At 42.5% G+C, this 25467-nt stretch overlaps 1 protein-coding gene across 1 annotated transcript in view; it reads left to right on the forward strand.

The window, feature by feature from the left end:
* The first annotated feature begins 5607 nt into the window (after positions 1-5607).
* Positions 5608-25467, forward strand: part of GALM (galactose mutarotase) — a 76398-nt gene continuing 56538 nt past the window's right edge. The window contains exons 1-3 of the mRNA XM_004466014.4: positions 5608-6049; positions 11808-11962; positions 16697-16903. Of these exons, the coding sequence (XP_004466071.1) occupies positions 5860-6049; positions 11808-11962; positions 16697-16903 (552 nt within the window). The 5' untranslated portion in view covers positions 5608-5859. The remainder of the gene's footprint in view (positions 6050-11807; positions 11963-16696; positions 16904-25467) is intronic.

Raw genomic sequence — 25467 nt, forward strand, 5'->3', positions numbered from 1 at the left:
ATGCAACAAAAAGAGACACAGATTCTCAGTGCCACTAACAGGAACAGAAGCGGACACAGAAGATCACACAGTGAATGGACACAGAGAACAGACAACTGGGGCGAGGGGAGGAAGGAAAGGGAGAGAAATAAATAAAAATAAATCTTAAAAAAAAAAAGTTGTTAAAATGGGAAATGTTATGTTGCATACATGCTACCAAAATAAAAATTAAAAAAATAATAATAATAATTTGATGATGGTCCTGGACCAATCTGACTTTGTAGATAGAGAATTTTTGCTTAGAAAAAGAACATTTTTAAGTACACAAATAATCTTTTAGAGTATCACTATGGGACTGGAAAATGGGATTTTTTTAAACAAATCAATTTTGTTGTTACATATTAAAAAAGCGTAAATCCATCCTAAGTGTACAATCAGTGGTATTTGATATGATCACACAGTTGTGCATTCATCACTTCAATTATTATAGAGCATTTTCATTATTCCAATAATGACAATGAAAAGCAAAAAACAAACAAAATAAAACTCATCACCTCTTGATTTCTGTGTCCCCTCCTGAACATAGCTACTATTTTGTTTGTCTCTCTAGGTTGTGTTCATATTTTGTAAAAACTGTCATAAACAAAACAAAAAAGAAAAAACAAAACAAAAAAATAACTTTAAAAGTCTCTCATAGATGCAATATTACTCATATTTGTATTTCACATGTCCTTAGACTTTCCTTTTCAACCACTGTCATACCTATATAATAGCTGTGCTAGTCACAAACACCATGATGTGCTGTCATCATTCACAAACAACCTTTTTACCAATTCTGCACAAATTAACCCTCAGCTTTCCATTCTCTACCTTCATTCTATTCTCTGGTGTCCTATGTTCTAATTATTAACTCCATGAGTTTACACAATATATTTAGTTCATAGTAATGCAATCATAACTGTATTTGCCCTTTTCTGTCTGGCTTGCTTCACTAAACATAATGTCCTCCAGGGTTACCCATGTTGTCATGGATGCTTCCTAACTTCACTTCTCACAACTACATAATATTCCATTGTATGTATACCCACAGTTTATCCATCCATCAGTTAATGGACACCTGAGTTGTTTCCATCTTTTGGCAATTGTAAATAATGTCTCTATGCACATCGGTGTGCAGATGTCTGTTCATGTCACTGCTCTCAGTTCTTCTGGGCATATACCTAGAAGTGGTATTGCTGGGTCATGTGGCAAATCTATATTTATCTTTTCAGGAACTAACAGCCCTCCACAGTGGCCGTACCAGTCTGCATTCCCACCAACAGTGAATAAGTGTTCCTACATCTCCATATCCTCTCCAACACTTGTAGTTTACTGACTTTTTAATAGTGGCCATTTTGATGGGTATGGAATGATATTTCATTGTAGTTTTATTTTGTTTTGTTTCTGTTTTTGTTTTTAGGGTAGGCAAGTAAAGAGTTTATTAAGAAATAAGAAAATGAGAAAAGTATACGGTCTGAGGCGAGAACCGCAGGCATATTGCAGAGTGAGTGGTGCGCATGGGACCCCAGGTCAGGGCTTTTTAAAGTCTGTTTGCAGTTCTGATTGATTGCCCCACCTGTCATTTCTCAGGGCCCCAGTGGTGAGACCTTTTGAGGATATCTGGGGCTTTCCCTTGACCCCAAAGAGGATTCTCATTCCAAATGAGATTCTCGTTCCAAATGAGATTCTCCTTCTGGGTGGAGTCTCACAGCCATGTGGTCTGTCAACCATGTTATCTGTCAGCCTGTTTTCTGCCAGGTCTTCAGCTGTGACCCATGTCTTCCCTTTCCCTATAGGAACCTGCCTCAACACCCCCTCCAATGGTTTATACTCTTGTTCCTAAGGGGGTAGTGAAGGGCCATGGTCACTCTTCTGTAGCTACTTCCTGCTGGTTAGGGGGAGTAGGCCCTACCTGACAAGGTGTAAACCCTCTGGCTATTCATTATAGATGAGACAAGATGGGTCCTGTACCCTGGTTGGAACTGGATGAAATCCCCACATGACTAATAAGGTATTGATTCTTTCACCATTATCCAATATTCAACAGGCGAACCCAAAATTTGATTTCCTAGGCAGGAACAGAGAGTCTTTGCCAGGTGTCAGGGAGTGCCACTTGCCTCTCTGTCTCCTGGCCTGGCTCACCAAATAATGTTACCAGATGGCTCTGGGTTCTGGTCTTCTAGGTTCTTGGCTTATGTTGCACAAAAGAATTTAAGGATATGCCATTGGGTAAGAAAGGGAGTAAAGAGTTTATTAAGAAATAAGAAAACAAGAAAAGTACACAATCTGAGGCATGCACTATTGGCATACTGCAGGGTGAGTGGCCCTTTCATTGTAATTTTTTTGTTTTTTTAATTTCTCCTTCCTCCCTCATTATTGTTGTTGTTGTGTGTGTGTGTGCTTTTGTGGGGGTTTTTTTTTGGCACTTGCTATGTCTATTCATTGTGTGCTCATCTTCTTTTCTTTTTAGGAGGCTCCAGAACCAAACCCAGGGCTTCTCATGTGGGAGGGAGGTGTCTAATTGCTGGAGCTACCTCCACTCCTTGCTTGTTGTGTCTCTCATTGTGTTTTCCTCCTTATGTCTCTTTGTTGCATCAGCTTGTCCTGTCAGCTCACTGTCTTACCCATCTTCTTTAGGAGACACCAGGAACTAAACCTGGGACCTCCAGTGTGGTAGGTGGGAACTTAGCTGCTTGAGCCACATCTGCTTCCCTCTCACTATAGTTTTTTTTTTTAAGATTTATTTTATTTATTTCTCTCCCCCCCACCACCATTGTCTGCTTTCTATGTCCATTCACCGTGTGTTCTTCCATGTCCACTTGTATTCTCGGCAGCACCAGGAATCTTTGTCTCTTTTTGGTTGCGTCATCTTGCTGCAGCAGCTCTTCGTGTGTGGGCGCCACTCCTGGGCTGGGTGTGCTTTTCTCACGTGGGGTGGCTCACTGCAGGGAGCACTCCTTGTGCGTGGAGCTCCCCTACACAGGGGCGCCCCTGCGTGGCACGGCACTCCTTGCGCACGGCAACACTGCAGATGGGTCAGCTCACCACATGAACCAGGAGGCCCTGGGTTTGAACCCTGGACCTCCCATATGGTAGGTGGACGCGCTATCAGTTGAGTCACATCTGCTTCCCTCACTATAGTTTTGATTTGCATTTCAAAATGGGATATTTTTGATGTAAGAAAAATCAAAGTTTGTGCCTAATGGCTGACTGGAGTACAAGGCAGTCTCACTTGGGGCAACATATCTTAAACCCTTGAAAGCAAAAGGAAAAGGAAATCAAAAAGAGGGCTCCTTACATCTTAGAAAGACATCTTGGTATGTTTCGTTTCCTACCAATCTGAGCAATAAGACCTCCCCTAGTGACCCTTGGCATCGGCCACTCAAAGGCATGTCTTTTCTTCTTTCACAATATGAGTTTGGCAGAACATTGAGAACTGGCAGCTGAGAAGAAAATGCAGTTTTCCTACTCAGAGAGGAGATCCTAAATCCTTGCTAACAGTGTTATCAAAAGGGTTTGTGTATGAATCAGCCACAATGTTAAGTGGGCTGATGAAATCTGCAGAGTTCATGAGAATTTCTAAGGGAGCAGCACCCAAGAGTGCCTATTGCTTATTGTATGAGTGTGGCACAGTCTGTAATTTGACTTGTCTTGGTCTTTGGGTAATTATGCTATGCTTCACTGAAACCTGTTGCAAGCCCTGTTTTTCTTTTGCTACCAGAATTCTCCTGCTTCATGATGGACATTGAGACTTTTTGGCAAGAAAGATAAATGCTCCGGGAAACGGACTTTGGCCCAGTGGTTAGGGCGTCCGTCTACCATATGGGAGGTCCGCGGTTCAAACCCCGGGCCTCCTTGACCCGTGTGGAGCTGGCCATGCGCAGTGCTGATGCGCGCAAGGAGTGCCGTGCCACGCAAGGGTGACCCCCGCGTAGGGGAGCCCCACGCGCAAGGAGTGCGCCCGTGAGGAAAGCCGCCCAGCGTGAAAAGAAAGAGCAGCCTGCCCAGAAATGGCGCCGCCCACACTTCCCCTGCCGCTGACGACAACAGAAGCGGACAAAGAAACAAGACGCAGCAAAAAGACACCAAGAACAGACAACCAGGGGAGGGGGGGAAATTAAATAAATAAATAAATCTTTAAAAAAAAAAAAAAAAGATAAATGTTCCTTCAAACTACACAGGCAGAAAAGGCTGAGAGACACTTATTGTGTTTTATTAGCATCTGATTGCAGGAATATGATCCCAATTCTCCTGATTTTCTAATCACGGATGCATTTCAGCACTCCACAAGCACTGTCAAGCAAAGACCTGCTTATCGTGCAGAGAGGGTAGGTAAAACATCCTTAGACTCCCAGCACCTCCCCCTTTCTAGACCTAGTATCTCTCTAGAGGTGTCAGATCCAGCCAAAAAATACACAAGCTCCTGTATGTTATCTGAAAACCCCACGAAGGCACGAAGGCTTGTAGTAGCCCTGACTTAGTCCTCAGCTACCAGAATTTATTTCTGGAAATAATATTGAGATAATTCTTCAGATCTGAGGGCAAAATTTCCCAAAGTTTGGTTCCAGATAGCCTGCATTAGAATGACCTGAGAAATCTGGGACAAATGCGGATCCTAGACTTACAGAAACAGGAATTCCAGGGGTGGACCTGTGAACACGCATTTTTTAAAAAATCTCCTTAAATAATTCTGAAGCACACAAAAGCATAACAATCATTAAATGACCTTGTTGTCATTCCTCCCCCAACGGTACATAACTTCAAATCTTCTTTCTAACTGTGGAAAAGGAAATAACGACAGTACCTACCTGGTATTTACAAAGGTCTCAGTAAACGTTCTTTTAACCCAGGGGTTCTTAACCTTCTTTGTTCCACGGGCCCCTCTGCCAGTCAGGTGAAAAACCACCGACCCCCTATTACGTCCACACTATACTGTGTATTATTTAATAAACATATCACACCCGCACCAACATATGTCCACAAGAACAATGTTTTGTTTTGGTTTGTTAATTTAAATTCAAGCTCACCCTTGTTCAGAACCCCTGCATCCTTTCTGAGAGGAACTTTGGATTTCGGGAACAGGAAGAAGTAGATCTCCGAGGTGACTTCCAAGTCACCTGAAGAAAAAAAAAATGTTTGGCCCCGTCATCTCTAAATCACTGGGCCCTAGTCTACCTATCCCTGGCCCTGCTGTGACCGTGACTCCAGGACGGCAGTCAGCACCGCCTTCCAGGCAGGGGCTCCCGCAGAAACGGGCCAGGGCGCTGCGGGACCAGCCACATGGCCCGCACGCGGCGCGCACGAGAAGCCTGCATCACAGGCCCCGCGTTGAACGTTATCGCGATATTTCTCCTTTAGCACAGACAGTTAAATTAAACCAGAAATCCGCCCCCCCCCCCACCTGCTGCCTGCTTTTCCCCGACACTTTCTTGGACAGTCAGACTCCATCACTAACGGACTGCTCACCAGGTGTTTAGAACCATGTGCTCGAGAAGGGGAAAGAATTCTAGAGTCAGGAATTGGCCTTGAAAAAACTACAGGTCCCAAAATGCAATTTCATCTTCCACATTCCCAGCATGCAATAGAGCCAGAGCCAGTAGAGGGAAAGGACTGAGTGCAGGGTTGGAAAAGTGGCTGTTGTGCCAGCCCGAGGCAAAGAAGTGAGTGAGAAAGGGCCCGCAGGATATTTTTTGTCGGAGTGGTCACTCCCTAAATCCAGGGAAGGAAGGGGAGGAGCCTGAGCCGTGTCACGTGTCCCTCCTCTAATAAACTTCTGTGGTTCCCGGCTCGGCGGCAGCAATTTGAAGGGCTGGGAGTAGCTGCACGACCCGAGTGTTCCCCATGACTTCGGTGACCAGATCCGTGTTCGGAGCCCTGCCCGCGGCGGCAGGGACAGTGGAGAAGTTCCAGCTGCGGTCAGACCTGCTGAGAGTGGACGTCATCTCCTGGGGCTGCACCATCACAGCTCTGGAGGTGCCAGACAAGCAGGGGAGAGCCTCAGACGTGGTGCTGGGCTTTGCCGAGTTGGAAGGTGGGTTGAACTCTGCCCTGGGGTGCAGGCCCGCCTCCCGGACCTGCGCACACATCCCGCCCCCACCTCCAGAGAGCTGCTCTAGGGGCAAGAAACGCACCACCGAGGAAAATACCTGAACCTGGACGGTCAGCAGTGCTTGGATCCGGCTATCTCAGGGTGGTGTTGCTATCCATAACTTGGGGAAGAATTACAAAATGAATATAAACAGCCATAGGATTCTGCCTCTGGTTATCCATTCAGGCTTTGCTTAGTTACTTTTTAAAAATCAGCTCAGGGTAAAACTCCAGCAACTTGGAGAGATCTGTGAGCTGGCATGTCCCCTGAGAGGGCAGCAGAGGAAAAGCGGCAAGAGGAGGTGTGGCACCTAGTTCTTCCCTTGATCCCTCCCTGAAGAAGGAAAATCAAAAGACATGTGCCTCCTTCCTTTTTCCTTTATCAGATACTCTTAGCAGTGTGGTCATGTCCGAAACGTTCCATAATGCAAACTCAGTGAGTGCAGGGGGCTTAACTACTTTGGTCTGGGGTACTGCGTAGCTGGTCAATACTCCTGTATTGAATTAAATGGAAACCCCCCAATGCATTGTCTAGAAATAGGACTTCCATCTGACTAGAATGGACTTTTATTCCACCGGAAGCCAGGAGCATTAAGATGATGCGTTAATTCATGCACACAAAAACTCTGCTGTTCAGTTAATTCATAAAGCAAGATAAAGCCCCCAACCTGCATGGAGCTTGCAGTTTCGCTGGACTAGACTTTAATCAAATGGTTGCATAAATAAATAATTACAATTACAGTTCGACTGCAGCAAAGGAAAATGCAGTAGTGCTGTCTCTTGGCATTACAGTGTAGCTAAACAGAAAATGAAGTCTGAAATGAAGTTGGCAAAGGGTAACTGCTTGAAAAGTAACACCCTCTGCTCAGTGGTGGGGGGGTATGGGCAAAATCTGCTAGAGTGTAGTTTTGAGGTTTTCCTTTAGGTGTGTCTTTGTTTTAGTTCTTTAGATATGTAACTTGATTCATAGTTTGAGGTCAACAGAAAACTCTGCAAGTGTTGTTTTTGTCTTAGGAGTATGAAATGTGCTCCTTGTTTCTTTAACAAAATTTATTATAAGTATATTCCTGAGGATCCTATTCTTTGCTCTCTTGTCTTTTTCTGCCTTGGAGCCTCCACAGGTTGGCTTGGAGAATGGAGAGCTGGGCCGGTAACCTTCTTCCACAGAATTTCTTTGATAACTTGAGCAAACCTGTCACAGGAGACTCACTGGTAGGAAGGCACAGGAATTGGGAAAATCAGCTCTTCTTCCTCTCCAAGTCCCCTGCACTTCTAGGGGTGGGATTCATATTTTCTGCTTTCAGAGTCAGAAGGCAAGAAGGTTGACAAATGATACTTAAAAGAAGACTCTTTAGAATCATGTTGCTGAGTCACCTCTCTCTGATGGTAGCATCACAAAGAGATTACATGACTGATGCAAAAGCAGCCAGTGGAGCCAAAGGAGAATTGGGTGTATAGCCTAGAATTCCAGAATCACATGAAAGAATTGGAGCTGATAAGGTGTGGGCACTGCCTTATCATCTCTTGCCTTATCACCATTTACAAAGGTATTTACCCTCTTCCCTACACAGGCACACATACACACACATTTATTAAAATTTTTACATCTAATTTAAGATTCACGTGGCTCTAAAAGCATGAGGCGTTTTTGTGGAATTCACGTGAAATGTGCACCATGACGACGGAGCACCAGCTTCTTGATAGGGGCGCCAGTCATAGTCTCTGAGTCTATGACTCTTATGGTGACAGAAAGTATCATCCCCAAAGAGTGGGGAAAAAATTATATCCCCTTAGATCACAATGATCTAGCCTATATGTTATTGCCCTCCATACTATGATTATTTCTTGAGAACACTGAATAACATTTTCTCACCAGGATGCCTCACAGGCTTCACAAAATGCCAGGTCGAAGTAAAGCATTTCAGATATTCTTCTAGGTGCTGGATCAAAATGGACTTTTTCATTCCTATGCTGTACTTCATATAATTTAGTTATTTATTTTAAAAAGAAAGAAAACCTTTTTTCATAAGAGAAGAAGTTGGGGGAAAAAACTTAAGAATTTTAAGTAATGCTACCTACTATATGATCAACCATCTTTGAGGTCACTTCAAGTGGCCCCCCTTTTCCTTTTTTATGGCCTTTTGTTTTTTTGTTTATTCTTTTGGTAGTGCCAAAGATAAAAACGATTTGTCATAACAGGAAGCATAGTTGCCTAATGAGATTAGTATGAAATGGCCTTCTGCTATTATGATAGCTGTGAACAAGAAACTGGTAATGGCAGTTGTCTGGGTATCTGGGGAGCAGGGGTAGGAAGGAGACTTAGTTTTCATGGTATGTTTAAAATGTCTGAGTTTTATACCATGTGCACAATCGCCTACTTAAAAAAACAGACAAATTGTATAAACAAACAGGTAAATAATAAAATAAGAGTAGTAAGACTGACAGAATAAGGGGTCATCTTCATATTACTATGTTCAAAAATGTTTTGAATCACAGGGAAACACTGAGCACAGATAATTCCACAAGACCTAGTCCTCTCAAAAGGCCAAGTTGCATGTGAACTTTGTCTACTTTCCCAGATTACATAAACCGGTTGGATGGGTGCTGTGACCAGAGGTCAGGATGGTTCAGTTTCTCCCTGGGAAAATGAGCTCTTTCCTCTGTAGAATTCTGAAGAGGTAAATTAAATGATCTTTTAGTTATAACTTGGAAAAATCAGTCATGCATCATGAGAATTTTTCTCTCTTTTTTTATATTTGAAAATGATTTTCATCTCACCTCCCACCTTTCATTATGACCTCTTTCAAAGTTTGTGATGAGAATATTTGCTTATAAATGACCTACCCATGCAATCAATGAAACTCCTTCCTTACCATCCACCCCCTTGCCCCCAACTTATCACCGAAACTCAGCTATTACTGTCTGGACAGCCATTTTAAGGAAGAAAAAAAATAAACAGTGCTTTTAGAAAACCTGGGTTCAGAGCAGCAGGCGGGAGAAGAGAGAGCAGTTTAGAGACTGCATCCTTAGGGACAGCTTCCCAAGGTGCCCCTGTAGGAGCCTGAAGGAGTCCGATTTTCATCTGCTTTATCCCTTAAAACTCTATGCCCTCAGGCAAGTCATTTAACCTCTCCAGACAGACTTCCTCCCCCGAAACCAAAGGATTATGGTGGTTAGAAGTTCTGTCTCCGGTAAAAGGCCACAGTGAGAGTTTCATAATTTTTATTACCTTACTTCCTTTGTCCCCACATACTGCAAAAAAAATGACATGAAGAAATATCTGGAACAACCAGCAGCCATTGAAAAACATCTGATAAATGTCAACTAACAAGGTTTTCTTTCCTCATAAAATCAAAGGGCATCATAGGGTGTAGAGGTTTTGACTGTGCACGCTGAGTAATTTTATTTTCGACTTCAGACACTGGCTAAGGTTTGGACTGGCTGAGGTGGGTGTCATAGCTGGGGCCCCTGGGGGGTTCAGAGGAGTGGAAAAGGACGTATAACCCTAAATTAAGCATTTATGAATTTATTCTGGCCAGTACCTTACCCAGGAAAAACAACATGCTTTTTCCTTACCCTTTTCCCCATCTCCAACTCACCCAGACTTGATTGAATCAGCATTCGAAGCCTGAGTAGGGGCTTTGTGCTCTTTCAGGAAAACAGTTTTTTCTGCATTTCAAAACAAGGTTTTTAGTCCTGCACTATTCAGGATTCGGGGGCTGTCGCTTTTTGTATTTCTGATTTGATGTATACATTTGAAGATAGTATAAAACCTGTTTGTTCTAAGGGGTTTTTCAGAGACAGTTGGGAGCGGTGGTTTCTGCTGTCTTTATGGTTTAATCCTTAAAAGCTGTTCATTGCCAGGAAGTGGTCACTTCTGAGGGGATTCTTGTACCCCACGGTGAGGCAGGAGTCTGGCTGTTGGGCTTGTCCTGGATTGTCAGGTGTTGTCGTGTGTCTGCATTGCCCAGGACGCTGCTGGCCGAGAGTGAGACCTGGTGTCTGTTGAATGAATCAAAGGGTTCAAAAAATAGATATAGTCAAATCAATTTTTGACCAAAAAAAATCTGCTTTTCTTCAATAATGAAAAGCAAATGAAACAAAACAAGAAAAGGTTATTTGGCCCTTTGGGACCCCAATCATATGTCTGAGCAAAGCTGAACCTTTCAGAACCTTATTTCTGCAATCAGTGCCTTTTTTCTTTGTTAGGAAGAGCCCACCAGTGGCTTCTTCTGGTTACCCAGTATAAGGGGCTTGACAGCCACAGCTCTGGGGAGAGAGGTAGGAGTGGGTGGAGAGCTCCGCCTGGCCTGTGCGAGGGAAGGGCAGTCACCCTGAAAGCCCTGTGCTTTCAGATACTGGGATGGACTCAGGAGCCAGACTGCCTGGCTTAGCATTCTAGTTCTGCCACTTACCGGCTGTGTGTTTTGGGGCAGGTTTCTTGACCTTTCTATCCGCAGTCTCCTCATCTGTAAAATCTGGGTAATAATAGTATCTACCAAGGAAGTGTTCTGAGGTTGAGCTGAGTTAAATGTAAACCACTCAGAAAGTGGCAGGGACTCAGGAAGGGCTCAGTAAGTATTCATTATTATGATTAGTCCATGGGTAGGGCCCTCAGGAAGTGAACCAGGCAAGGTAAAATGCTACCTTGGTGATGATACAAAAACAAACTACCAGCAAACCTTAATAGCTTCCATCGTAAACTAAACTAAAAAACTATAGTACAGAGGAACCTAAAGAGAAGGAAAATATCGGAATATACAGTTGCACAAAATTATAAGTACAAGAATATTCATAGCTAATTGCTTTTTATAGCAAAAAAAAAAGAGAGAGAAGCCAAATAACACTTCATGCTCATCAGTGCACTCTGTGGACATCATGTTAGTGGCATGGTAGAGATTAAGACATTTGATAAGTGAAAAAATTAGTTACAAAACAATGCATATAGCACGATCCTCTTTATATAGAACTTGTATGTATATGTATGTGCTTATATGTAGTTAATTCAAAACGAAAACTGAAAGTGTAAACACCAAACTATTACCAGCAGTTACCACTGAGAAAGGAGTAGAGATAAAAATAATAATATGAGACATTCTTACACTGAAAAATTATTCACTGTTCAGCTGAAATTCAAATTTAACTGGACATCCTATAGTTCATCTGGCTACACTATTCTATATACTTCTGGATTATTTAAAGCTCTTTTATTTTCATATGTAAATTGTATGATTATTTTACAAACTAAAAAGAGAAGGATAAACGAGCTTCCTCTCAAGATAGCACAAAAGATAGTTTTTGGTTAGGAAAATTGATTGGCCTAGTTTAAAAAAAAAAGATTACAAAGCAGCATGTACACTAAGATCCCAGTTTAATGAAAAGAAAAAAAAACAAACACGTGTGCATATGCTAAAAGAGTAGAAGGATATATGCATAAGGATGTTTACAGTGTTAAATGATCGGATTAAGGATGATCCTTTGTGCTTTATAAAGTTCTTAAAATTGTTTTACAATGAACGTGAATTACTTTTGAAAGGGAAAAGATCATATGCAAAGGGCACCATTTTTCTGTTCTTCCACGAAGAACCTTGATATGCCTGAGATGTTAAACTGCTTATAGCTTCCCTCAGAAGATGGTAGTGGGTTGAGCCTTGCCTTTGCTTTGAAGTTTTAAAGCATGCTACCATCCCATGTCCTCGCAGGGTACCTCCAAAAGCAGCCCTACTTTGGAGCAGTGGTTGGGAGGACAGCCAACCGAACTGCCAAGGGAACATTCACGTTGGAGGGGAAGGAGTACAAGCTGCCCATCAACAACGGGCCCAACAGTCTGCACGGAGGACTGAGAGGGTTTGATAAGGTGAGTCAGGGCATTTGGCAGAGTTCAAACCTGGCACACTTCACAAAGTACCCTCAAGCGTGCCGTCTTTGTGCCAGGCACAAGCCTAGGCCCTAGAGCAAATGCCAAGTGGTGCGGTTAGCAGAGGTAATGGCTGTGTTCCAGAGCCCGGCCTTGAGCTCATCTGCTGTAACAGGCAGGGGGGGCCCAAGGAAAAGGACTTAGGGAAGACAGGGAGTGACTCTCAGTGCTGGATTTGGGAAGCCAGGTTGACCTGAGGCACATCAGCAAAGTGCGTTAAGAACAATCCCTTCCATTTACTGTACAAGGCTTTCACGTGCAGCATCTCTAACCCTCACTAAATCCCTATTAATCGCCAAATGAGAAAGCTGATGCTCCAAAGGGCCACGCAACTCCGAAGTGGGACAGCCAGGCCTGCCTGACCGAAGCCCTCCTTCCTAGTTACAGCACCGGTGTCCTCCAAGACCACCACAGGTGCCACTGATCCAATACACCTCATCAGATAAAGCCCCTTCCCCATGCAGTATAGGCCACACCCAGGCCTGCCCTTCACTGAGTGCCTCGTGCCTTAAAATTACCTCAGGTTTGCCCCAATTCCCCATTACCAAATTAAAACTTACATTTCCCATGTAAATCCCTGGAAAATAAGGTTAGGAAAGCAAGCTGATCAAACTGCTTCTCCCTGAGGTACTATGCCTGGTATCCTGCTTCCTAGCCCCATGAGAGCCTGAGGATTAACCCTGATGACTCGACGGAGATAATTTTGGTAGTTAATGTTCTTTAAATGACACCACTGGCATTATTTCATAGAGGAGAGCCAGAGAAGACAGGAACATCTATGGTAGCTGAGGGCCACGATTTCTTCTTTTCTGCCACTGGCTGCCACCTGCCCTGTTGAAGAAAGGCCACTCTCTGTTTCCTCTTTCCCACCAATTTCCTGTCTGTGGTTGGGAATGAGACTGTCCCATCAGTTTCCCTTTCCTCAACGATGGGACTCCATGCTAGGGAGAGCAGAAAGGCAGAAAGTAGAGTCTGCTCTGCCAGTATGAAGTCCGAGGGACCTAGACTATGCCAGCTCCATTGGCAAATACCAACCAGAGGAAGGAAGGCCCACCTCTGTTTGGACAGGGATCTTCAGAGGAGTTTTGGAACAGTGCCTCATTCTAGCTTGTTCTTGCTCCCTCTGTTCCACAGTGGTTCTTTTTATGTTGTTTCCTCTGTATGCCCTTTATGAACATAGCGAAAAAGGAAGTGTGCCTATCTTTCCTTTCAGTGTGTTTACTGAGCATTGAAAGGCTGGGGATACCAAACCCAGCAAGGCCTAGAGCAGTCCCTGCCCTCCGTGTAGTGAGGGAGACAGACCTTACCTAAATAACTAGAACAGGCAGCCTGCCACAAGCACCCAGCACAGATGCCCACAGTGTGCTATAGCAACTGAGTTGATCCAGATTAATTGCAACTGGGCAGGTGGGGTGTGAACTGCCCATGAAGACAGAGAGCATTTCATTGACTATGTGGATGTCAGAGAGAATGGTTGTGCAGTGCCCAGAGAAGACTGAAGAAAGACTTGGAGTGTTATCATGGAGCCACTAAAGGTTTTCCAGCACAGCAATAAGAGTAGCACCAGGTGAAGTTTGGTTAAGTTGAGTTTGATTCCAACACACAACCATCTGCCCATCTTCAGTCTTTGAATTTGCCAGTAGTGTTACCTGATCAATTTTTAAGTATTAGAAGGAACACCAGTACTTTACTTATTGAATAATTATTGGTTTGGAGATATGAATAATATTTTTCTATTTACATCAACACATGTTTTTAAAAGTTGAAATTTGAATAACCTGGCAGAATTAAAAATGGTATAGGTAGGCCCAGAGGTGCAAATTTCTGGAAATTTTGGGAACTACAGGGTCAGGAAAATCCTTCCATGAAAAGGAATTATGCTTATCTGATAATAACGGTTTACACAAAAATCTTTCCACTTCATTCTTTCTCTAAAGGAGAAAAACTAGGTTGCAGTTTAAAACCATTTTTACTTCAAAAACGTTATTCCTAAAATTCCAAATGTCTAAAATTTTCCATTGGGGAATTTTTAAAAAAATTATACACACAACAGGCTTTATATTTTAAGTATCTTGAAAGTTAAGAATTTCTAGGAGATAATAAGGGTGTAAAACTAATTTTACTAAGGTCAGTGACTTTGTTGTTTGTTTTTTTTAAAGATTTATTTTTATTTATTTCTCTCCCCTTCCACACCCCCACCCCAGTTGTCTCTTCTCTGTGTCCATTCGCTGTGCGTTCTTCTGCGTCTGCTTGCATTATCTGGTGGAACTGGGAATCTGTGTCTCTTTTTGTTGCGTCATCTTGCTGCATCAGCTCTCCGTGTGTGCGGCGCCATTCCTGGGCAGGCTGCACTTTCTTTCGCACTGGGCGGCTCTCCTTATGGGGCACACTACTTGCGTGTGGGGCTCCCCTATGTGGGGGACACCCCTGCGTGGCACGGCAATCCTTGCATGCATCAGCACTGTGCATGGGCCAGCTCCACAAGGGTCAGGAGGCCCAGGGTTTTAACCGTGGCCCTCCCATGTGGTAGGCAGATGCTCTATCAGTTGAGCCAAGTCCACTTCCCAGTGACTTTGTTTTAATACCAACTGTGTCGCTGTAGGTAAAGGCAGAGGCCTCTGTTCCCGTTGTGCTCCCTTTCCTGGCAAAGACAACAGCAGGGAGAGCCAGGCCTTGCCTGGGACAGGTGGGCAGAGCCTGAGCTCAAAGGCCATCCCACTGGCCCACGGAGATTATTCTCTTTCAAGTCTGTTTGGAATGACAGAGTTTAACTCTCCTCCTATAACTGAAGACTCAAACAAAGCATTCCCTGAAACTAGGATGTCCAGTGGAGTGGCCAGTCCGTTGGTGTACACAGCCAGACCTGAGGTTAAATTCTAGGTCTGCCACTAACTGCATAATAACTTTAAATAAGGTTGTTTGTTTGTTTCTTTTCCTTTTAAATAATAGGCATGAAGTATAAAAGGGCTCTGCCCCTCTCCCTTGGGAAGTGGGAAGTGGAAAGGGGCCAGTTAACCCCATGAACTCGATTTATTCATATGCAAACTGGGAGTAATAGCATTAGTTGGAGCTTTATGAAATTCCCAATGTTTGACTCTTTTGACCTATGAAAAGGGTAATTTTATTTGATTCAACCAAATCCTTACCCTGCAAGGTAATTTATAGAAAGCCCTGGGTCACTATCTGGTGAGTGCTCAATAAATGGAGGTCTTAGGTCTGCAGCAGGCCCCTTCACTAGTGGTCACCGGGCATTGGAGTGGGGATGGGGGACCTCTGGCCAAATCGTCATCTGATAGTGTAGAATCAGAACAGGCACAGGCTCACACGCAGACCGCTTGGCTCATATCCGCTGCCGCTTGCCAGCCGTGTGACCCGGGGCCTCGGTTCTCTCATCCTTCAGTGAGGATAAGGAGACCTACTTCAAGATTGCGGAGACGTGGGTGAGAGAATGTCTGTGAAGTTTCTAGCCAAGTGTCTGGGCTCCTATTGACACTCAATGCTGATTTCCCCTTCCGCATCACTGTGAGCTTGGGGCCTCCAAGGCAGAGCTAAGAGGAACTGTATGTTAATCCAAAATTCCTATTCCTATTTCCTAAACACTCTAGGAAACTTTTCTTCCTCTTTTTCTTGCCATTCTTGTAGTCATATTTTCCAGAACAAAAGAAACATTTGAGATCAGTTTTTCATTCTCTTTACTTTATGGAAGAGATTGCCACCCAAAGCTGGCCCCCAAAATCAGAACTGACTTGTGGGCTAGAGCTCTTTCTAATGAAACAAGTGCCTTCTCATTTATTTATTTTTTCTCTCTCCCCCTCCCCCTCTCCTCCCTTCCCCTTTCCCTTCCCCGCCTCCTCCCTCTCCACCCTGCTGTTTTTGCTGCCTGTGTCCATTCACTTTGTGATCTTTTCTGTTTCTTTTTGCCTTCTCTTGTTTTCTCCTCTAGGCTTCACCAGGATTCAATCCCAGGGACCATCAGTGTCAGACAGAGGTTCCCTGTTGCTTGTGCCACCTCAGTTCTTGGTTTCTGTTGCATCTCGCCTTGACTCTCCCCTGTGTCTCTCTTTTGTTGCATTATCATCTTGCTGGGTGGCTTGCCATCCAGGCCTGGCCCGCCTTTACCAGGAGTCCCAAGGATCGAACCCGGGTCCTCCCATATGGTAGATGGAAGCTCAATCGCTGAGCCACCTCTGTTTCTGACATTTATTTTTAATTCTACCAAAGGATCATAGAAAACCTTAAAGTGTTTTCTTGAAGTATTTGCATATAGCACCCCCAGGAGAGAAAGGCTGATTTTTTGAAGTTACTTTTAAATACTATTAGCAGCTATTGCTGTATGACATTTAGCAGAATGGTACTCTAAGATGAAAACATATAGAAGAGAAATAAAGAGGGGAAGAGGAAAATATTGGTCACATATACAGATAAATTTAGGGAGAGAGTAGGGGGAATGTGGGTAGGTGAAGAGAAAAACATTTTCTTCTCTCAAAAGCCCCTTTTCTGTATAAAACACAATTTTAGAATGATTAAATCCAGGGTGTTATTCTATTATTCATACTCTGATGGTTGATAAAGCCATTTCCCTTCTTGGAACCAGTCATCTTTAAATATTGAAAGGTGGCATTTAACTTGGGATCAGAGCAATTAAAAGCTTTACAAACACTCTTTTTTTCCTAGGTCCTCTGGGCCCCTCAGGTGCTGTCAAATGGCGTCCAGTTCTCGCGCGTCAGTCCAGATGGTGAGGAGGGCTACCCTGGAGAGTTGAAAGTCTGGGTGACATATACACTGGATGGTGGGGAGCTCATGGTCAACTACAGAGCACAGGCCAGTCAGACCACACCAGTCAATCTGACCAACCACTCTTATTTCAACCTGGCAGGCCAGGTGAGTGCACTTACCTCTTCTCCCCTACTATAACCCATGTGCTTTGTGGAATGGGGGGACGGGGTGTGAGTTGGAAACACCAACCTATTGTGGACTTAACTCTGGTGATGGGGTCATCTCCATGATGATGAAAAGTGCCCAGCAGAGCATCTGGTTCATAGGAGATGCTCAATAAAAGGAAGTTAGAGAGAAGGATAGAATGAGTACATTACAAGCCAGGAAAATTATCTGTTTGCCACATGCTTCATACAAGTATTTGCTGTTTCCAGAATGTGCTGTCATCTAGTTGTAATGTGTGCTTACGTTTGCTTCCCCTATTCTACTATCCCCCCCAAAGTACTTTCAGTGAAGTGCCTTCCATTCTTTGCTCTTTGGAAAAGTGCTTGGCCCAGTTCTTCTCTTATAGTCCCTTTGATACGCTGCCAGGGTCTGTGTGCTCCCACTGTGCCTCCCACTTTGGCTCCTTCCAGAGCTTCTGTGGCCAGTCATGCCCTGCACAGTATGGTGGAGAGAACTAGGCTTGGATTTAGCAGACCTGGTTCTTTAGATTGATAGTCCTAGTCTCATTTTCATAGTAAGAGCTGCCTACTATTTGTCAGACAATGTATTAGAAGCACTTTATCAAGTCGTTGGTAAAGTCATTAAACAGCCCAGCATAGGGAAACCCCCGTGGAAGGGCACTGAGGATGTTCACGTAGGAGAGTGTGGAGCCGCTGGCAACCCCCTTAGGAATTAGAGGTGTTCCTCTCTAAACAGCCTCCTTCCCCGTGAAGGGCAATATTGTAGCTGGTTGAGGAGGCTCCCACAGAGACAAAATAAAAAGTTTAGCTGAACTCTGTAGATTATACCTCTTACCCCTTAGCTGAAGAACTTGTTACTGTATCCTCTACATATTCTAGTTATTTCATATAAATGGAAATACCCAATTTTGTGTCAAACTGTTTCACTAAGGATAGCTTCATGGTTCATCCATATTGTAGCATGTTTCGTTCCTTTTTTACAGCTGAATAATATTCCATTGTAGGTATATACCACATTTTTATTTATCCTGTCTCTGTTGATGGACGTTTGAGTTGCTTCTAACTTTTGGCTATTGTGAATGATGCTGGTATGAACACTGATGTACAAGCAACTGTTTGAGTTCCTGCTTTCAATTCTCTTGGGTGTATACCTACAAGTATATAGTAATTCTGTGTTTTAACATTTTAAGAACTTACCAAACTGTTTTTCACAGTGGCTGCACTGTTTTTCATTTTCATTAACAAAGTACTATATGGTTCCTCTTTCTCCACATCCTTGCCAACACTTGTTACTTTCCATGAAGAAACAGTAATAATAGTCATTGTAGTGGGTGTGAGGTGGGGTCTCATTGTGGTTTTAATTTGCATTTCCCTAATGACTAATGATGTTGGGCATCTTTTCATGTGTTTAGTGGCCATTTGCACATCTCTAGAGAAATATCTGGTCAAGTCCTTTGCCCATTTTTCTATTTTATTTAGTTATTATTTCTCCCCACACCCTTGTTGTTTGCACTTGCTATGCCTGTTTGTCTTGTTTCTTTTATGAGGCACCAGGAACCAAACCCAGGACCTCTGATGTGGGAGTAAGGCACCTCATCACTTGAGCCACCTCCATTCCCTGCTTTGTTGTGTTTCTCATTGTGTTTTTCTTCTTGTGCCTCTTGCTGCATCAGCTTTCTGTGCTGATTTTTATTGCATCAACTCACTATCTTGCTCATCTTTAGGAGGCACTGGGAACCTCCACTCCCTGCTTTGTTGTGCCACTCTTATGTTTTTTCTTGTATCTCTGATTGCATTATCTTTTTGCTTCAGCTTGCCATGCCTGCCCATCGTGCCAGCTCACTGTCTTCTTTAGGAGGCACCAGGAATCGAATGAGGGACCTCCCATGTGGGAGCTCAATCACTTGAGCCACATCTGCTTCCCCTTTTGCCCATTTTTAACTTTTTTTTTTTTGTCTTTTTGTTATTGAATTATAGAGATTTCTTTATATATTCTGGATTTTAAACCCTTATTAGATATATGATTTCCAAATATTTTCTCCAATCTGTAGGTAGCTTTCTCACTTTCTTGATAATGTCCTTTGATGTACAGAAGTTTTTAATTTTGATGAAGTCTTGTTTATCTAATTTTCCTTTTGTTGCTCATGCTTTTGGTGTAAAGTCTAAGAATCCATTGCCTAAAATAAGGTCCTGAAGCTATTTCTCTGTATTTTATTTTAAGAGTTTTGTGTTTTTAGCTTTTATATTTATGTCGTTGATCTATTTGAATTAATTTTTTTATGTGGTGTGAGGTAGGGGTCCACATTCATTCTTTTGCATGTGAATATCCAGTCTTCCCAGTACCATTTGTTGAAGAGACTGTTCTTTCTCTCTTGAGTGGACTTGGCATCCGCGTCAAAAATCTGTTGGCCATACATGTATGGGTTTAATTCTGAACTCTTTAACTCTGTCCCATTGGTCCATATATCTGTTTAATGTCAGTACCACACTGTTTTGGTTACTGTAGCCTTTTTAAAAAATTTATTTTCGTGCATAAAATACAGTAATTCCATATGCTACCTTATTATTACTGCCTTGCATTGGTATGGTACATTTGTTACAATTGACAATAGCACATTTTTATTATTTCACTATTAACCGTAGTCTGTGGTTTAACTTAGGGTTCACAGTTTGTGTTGTACAGTCTGTGGATTTTATTTTTAAATTCTAGTACCATATATACAACCTAACATTTCCCCTTTAAACCACATTCAACAAATATGTAATTTAGTGCTCTTAATTGTGTTCATGGTATTGAGCTATCCAACCACCATCCATTACCAAAATTTTTCCATCTCTCAAATAGAAACTGTACATTTTAAGCCGTTGCTCCCTATTCCCTTCCCCCACTCCATTAGTGATTACTGCAACTTTGTAATAAGTTTTGAAATGGGGAAGTGTGAATCCTGCAACTTTGTTCTCCTTTTTCAAGGTGGTTTTGGCTATTCAGGGTCCCTTATCCTTCCATATGAATTTTTTTCACTTCTTTATTATTATTTTTTTAACATACATTTCTCAATTAAATGTACTGATTCTTAAAAATCATACAATGTGTTACACAATATATTTGGTTCATAGTAACGCAGTCATACAGTATTTGTCCTTTTGTGTCTGACTTGCTTCGCTCAACATAATGTCCTCCAGGTTCATCCATGTTGCCATATGTTTTACAACTTCATTTCTTTTTACAGCTGCATAATATTCTATCATGTGACTAGACCACCGTTTGATTACCCATTCATCTGGTTTTTTTCCCTTTATGTAAATTTTTTTATTATTGTATTTTTTAAATGCCCATTCATCTGTTGAGGGACACCTGGGTTGTTTCCAACTTTTGGCAATCATGAATAATGTCACTGTGAACATAAGTGTGCAAATATCTGTTCATGTTACTGCTCTCAATTCTTCTGGGTGTATACCCAGTAGTGGTACTGCAGGGTCATGTGGCAACTCTGTATTCAATTTCTTTAGGAACTGCCAAACAGTCCTCGGTAGTGACTTTACCGTTCTGCATTCCCACCAACAGTGAATAAGTGTTCCTGTCTCTCCACATCCTCTCCAATGCTTGTAGTTCTCTGTATTTTTAATAGTGGCCATTCTGATAGGTGTGAAATGACATCTCATTGTAGTTTTGATTTGCATTTCCCTAATCATTAGTGACGTTGAGCAATTTCTTCATGTGTTTTTTTTGACATTTGTATTTTTTCTTTGGACAAATGTCTATTCAAGTCTTTTCCCATTTTTTAATTGGGTCATTTGTCTTTTTATTGTTCAGTTGTAACATCTCTTTATATATCCTGGTTATTAAACCCTTATCGGATATGTAATTTCCAAATATTTTCTCCCATTGAGTTGGCTGCCTTTTCACCCTTTTGACAAAGTCCTGTGAGGTGCAAAATTGTTCACTTTTGAGGAGGTCCCGTTTATCTGTTTTTTTGTTGTTGCATGTATTTTGTGTAAGGTCCAAGAAACCACTACCTACTGCAAGGTCTTGAAGGTGTTTCCCTACATTTTCTTCTAGTTTTATGTTCCTGGCTTTTATATTTAGGTCTTTGATCTATTTTGATTAATTTTTGTATAGGGAGTGAGATAGGGGTCCTCTTTCATTCTTTTGTTATAGATATCCAGTTGTCCCAGCCTGATTTATTGAAGAGACTGTTTTGTCCACTTAACATTAATGTGATAGGTTTGTCAAAAACCAGTTGACTGTGTAGGTGAGGGTTTATTTCTGGGTTCTCAATTCTTCCACTGATTGATGTGTCTAAGCGTTATGCCAGTACCATGCTGTTTTGACCACTGTAGCTTTGTAATATGCTTTAAGGTCAGGCAGTGAAATTCCTCCCACATCACTCTTCTTTCTTAAAATGCTTTTGGCTATTCAGGTGCACTTTCCCTTCCAAATGAATTTGGTAATTGCCTTTCCTAATTCTGTAAAGTAAGCTGTTGGGATTTTGATTGGTATTGCTTGAATCTATAAATCAGTTTGGGTAAGATTGACATCTTCACAATATTTATTCTTCCAACCCATGAACACTGAATGTCTTTCCATTTGTTTAGGTCTTTTTAAAAAAATTTTAGCATTGTTTTATAGTTTTCTGCATATGGGTCCTATACTTCTTTTGTATATTAATTCTTAGATATTTGAGTCTTTTTGTTGCTCTTGTAAATGGAATTTTCCTCCTGATTTCCTCCTCGGATTGTTCAGTGCTAATATACAAAAACATTACTGATTTTTGCTTATTGATCTTGTATCCTGCCACTTTGCTGAAGTCATTTTATTAGCACAAGTAGCTGTGTCATGGATACTTCAGGATTTTCTAAGTACAGGATCATGTCATCCACAAACAGTGAGAGTTTTACTTCCTCTTTTCCTATTTGGATACCTTTAATTTTTTTTTCTTATCTAATTGCCCTAGCTAGAACTTCTAGTACAATATTGAATAAGAGTGGTGACAGGAAAGCAGACTTGGCCCAATGGATAGGGCATCCACCTACCACATGGGAGGTCTGCAGTTCAAACCCAGGCCTCCTTGACCTGTGTGGAGCTGACCCATGCGCAGTGCTGATATGCACAAGGAGTGCTGTGCCACGCAGGGGTGTCCCCCACAAAGGGGAGCCCCACGTGCAAGGAGTGTGCCCCAGAAAGAGAGCCACCCAACGCGAAAGAAAGTTCAGTCTGCCCGAAAATGGCGCCACACACGGAAAGCTGATGCAACAAGATGATGCAACAAAAGGAGACACAGATTCTTGTGCCGCTGGTAAAGATAGAAGCGTTCACAGAAGAATACACAGCAAATGGACACAGAGAGCAGATAACTGGGGTAGGGGGTTGGAAGGGAAGAGAAATAAAAAATAAACCTTAAGAAAAAGAGTGGTGACAGCTGGCATCCTTGTCTTGTTCCTGATCTCGGGAAAGTTTTCAACCTTTCCCCATTGAGTATGATGTTAGTTGTAAGTTATTCATATATGCCTTTTATCCTATTCAGGAATTTTCCTTCTATTCCTATCTTTTGAAGTGTTTTTATCAAAAAAGGATGCTGGATATTATCAAACATCTTTTTTTGCATCGATTGTGATTATCATGTCATTTTTTCCTTCAGTTTGTTGATGTGGTGTGTTCCATTGATTGATTTTCTTATGTTGAACCAGCCTGGCATACCAGGAATAAATCCCACTTGGTCATGATGTACAAGTCTTTTGATATGCTGTTAGATTGAATTTGCAAGTATTTTGTTGAGAAATTTTGCATCTATGTTTATTAGAGAGATTAGTCTAATTTTTTTTCTTATAGTATCTTTTTTTTTTTAATAACTTTAAAAAAATTTTCTTTCCCCTTACCCCCCCCCCCCCGCCCAAGTTGTCTGTTCTCTGTGTCTATTTGCTGTGTGTTCTTCTTTGTCTGCTTCTGTTGTTGTCAGTGGCATGGAAATCTGTGTTTCTTTTTGTTGCATCATCTTGTTGTATCAGCTCTCTGTGTGTGCGGCGCCATTCTTGGGCAGGCTGAAATTTCTTTCACACTGGGCGGCTCTCCTTACGGGGCGCACTCCTTGCGCATGGGGCTCCCTTAAGCAGGGACACCCCTGTGTGGTAAGGCACTCCTTGTGCGCACCAGCACTGCACATGGGCCAGCTCCACATGGGTCAAGGAGGCCCGGGGTTTGAACCGCGGACCTCCCATGTGATAGATGGATGCCCTAACCACTGGGCCAAGTCCGCTTCCTTCTTATAGTATCTTTATCTGGCTTTGGTATTGGGTGATGTTAGCTTCATAAAACGTTGGGTAATTTTCCCTCCTCTTCAATTTTTTGGAAGAGTTTAAACAGGATTGCTGTTAATACTTTTCAAAATGGCGTGGTAGAATTCCCCTGTGAAGCCATTTGGTCCTGTACTTTTTATTGCTGGGAGATTTTTGATGATGGATTCAATCTCCTTAAATGTGATTGGTTTGTTAAGTTCTTGTATTTCTTGTAGTGCCAGTGTAGGTTGGTTGTGCATTTCTAGGAATTTGTCCATTTCATCTAGGTTGTCTAGTTTGTTGGCATACAGTTTCTAATAAGATCCCCTTATAATTTTTATTTCTGTGGTGTCAGGTGTAACTATTCTCCCCTTTCATTTCTGATTGTATTTATTTACATCTTTCTTTTTTTCTGTTAGTTTAGCCTAGAGGTTTGTCAGTTTTATTGTTTTCAAAGAACCAGCTTTTGGTTTTCTTTGATTTTCTCTATTTTTTTTAAAGATTTTTAATTTTTTAAAATTTATTTCTCTCCCCTCCCCCCGCCCTCCCCACCCCACTCTGGTTGTCTGTTCTCTCTGTCCATTTGCTGCATTGTTCTTTTGTCTGCTTCTGTTGTTGTCAGCGGCATGGGAATCTGTGTCTCTTTTTGTTACTTCATCTTGCTGCGCCAGCTCTCCGTGTGTGCGGGGCCGTTTCTGGGCAGGCTGAAATTTCTTTCGCGCTGGGCGGCTCTCCTTACGGGGCGCACTCCTTGCGCATGGGGCTCCCCTACGCGGGGGACACCCCTGTGTGGTAAGGCACTCCTTGTGCGCACCAGCACTGCACATGGGCCAGCTCCACATGGGTCAAGGAGACCCGGGTTTTGAACCGCGGACCTCCCATGTGGTAGACGGACGCCCTATCCACTGGGCCAAGTCTACTTCCCTCTATTTTTTTGTTGTTGTTGTTCTTGTTCTCAATTTCATTTATTTCTGCTCTATTCTCTTCCATATAAATTTGATAATTTCTTTGCATTTTTGCAAAGAAGGCTGTTGTAATTTTGACTTAGAGTGCATTGAATCTGTAAATTGCTTTGGGTAGTATTGATATCTTTTTTTTTCTTTAAAAATTTATTTTTTATTTATTTATCTCCTCTTCCCCTCCCCCACCCCAGTTGTCTGCTCTGTGTCCATTCACTGTGTGTTCCTCTGTGTCCGCTTATATGCTTGTCAGTGGCACCAGGAATCTGTCTCTTTTTGTTTCATCATTTTGCTACGTCAGCTCTCCATGTATGTGGTGCCACTCCTGGGCAGGCTGCACTTTTTTCGTGCTAGGTGGCTCTCCTTACAGGGCGCACTCCTTGGCATAGGACTCCCCTACCCAGGGGGACACTCCTGCATGGCACAGCACTCTTCGCACCCATCAGCACTGCGTGTGGGCCAGCTCATCACACAGATCAGGAGGCCCTGGGTTTGAACCCTGGACCTCCCATGTGGTAGGCGGACACTCTATCCATTGAACCAAATCTGCTTCCCTGATATCTTAATAATATTGCCTCTTTCAACCCAAGAGCATGGAATATCTTTCTGCTTATTTAGGCCTTCCTTAATTTCTTTTAGTAATGATTTATAGTTTTTAATGTATATGTTGTTTACATCCTCAATTAAATTTATTCTTAGATATTTTATTCTTTTAATTGTAATTGTAAATGGAATTTTCCCCCTAGATTTAATTTTCATATTCTTCATTACTGTTAAATAAAAAGACCATTGATTTTCGTGTTCATCTTGTACCTCACTACTTTGCTGAGTTCACTTATTAGAACTAGTAGCTGTCTTGGAGTTTTTTTGGATTTTTTATATGTAAAATCACATCATCTGAGAATAGAGATAGTTTTACTTCTTCCTTTCCAATTTCATGCACTTTGCTCTGGCTAGAATTTCTAGCACAGTGTTGAACAGAAGTGGTAAAAGTGGGCATCCTTATTTTATTCCTGGTCTTAGGGGGAAAGCTTTCAAATTTCTACCTTGGGAAATGGATTTGGCTCAGCTAATAGAGCATCCATGTACCACATGGGAGGTCCAGGGTTCAAACCCAAGGCCTCCTGACCCATGTGGTGAGCTGGCCCATGCGCAGTGCTGATGTGTGCAAGGAATGCCAAGCCATGCAGAGGTGTCCCCCATGTAAAGGAGCCCCACGCGCAAGGAGTGTGCCCTGTAAGGAAAGCCACCCTGTGTGGGAAAAAAAAGTGCAGCCTGCCCAGGAGTGGTGCTGCACACATAGAGAGCTGAT

Source organism: Dasypus novemcinctus, chromosome 17 (assembly GCF_030445035.2).
Source record: "Dasypus novemcinctus isolate mDasNov1 chromosome 17, mDasNov1.1.hap2, whole genome shotgun sequence".
Classification (NCBI taxonomy): domain Eukaryota; kingdom Metazoa; phylum Chordata; class Mammalia; order Cingulata; family Dasypodidae; genus Dasypus; species Dasypus novemcinctus.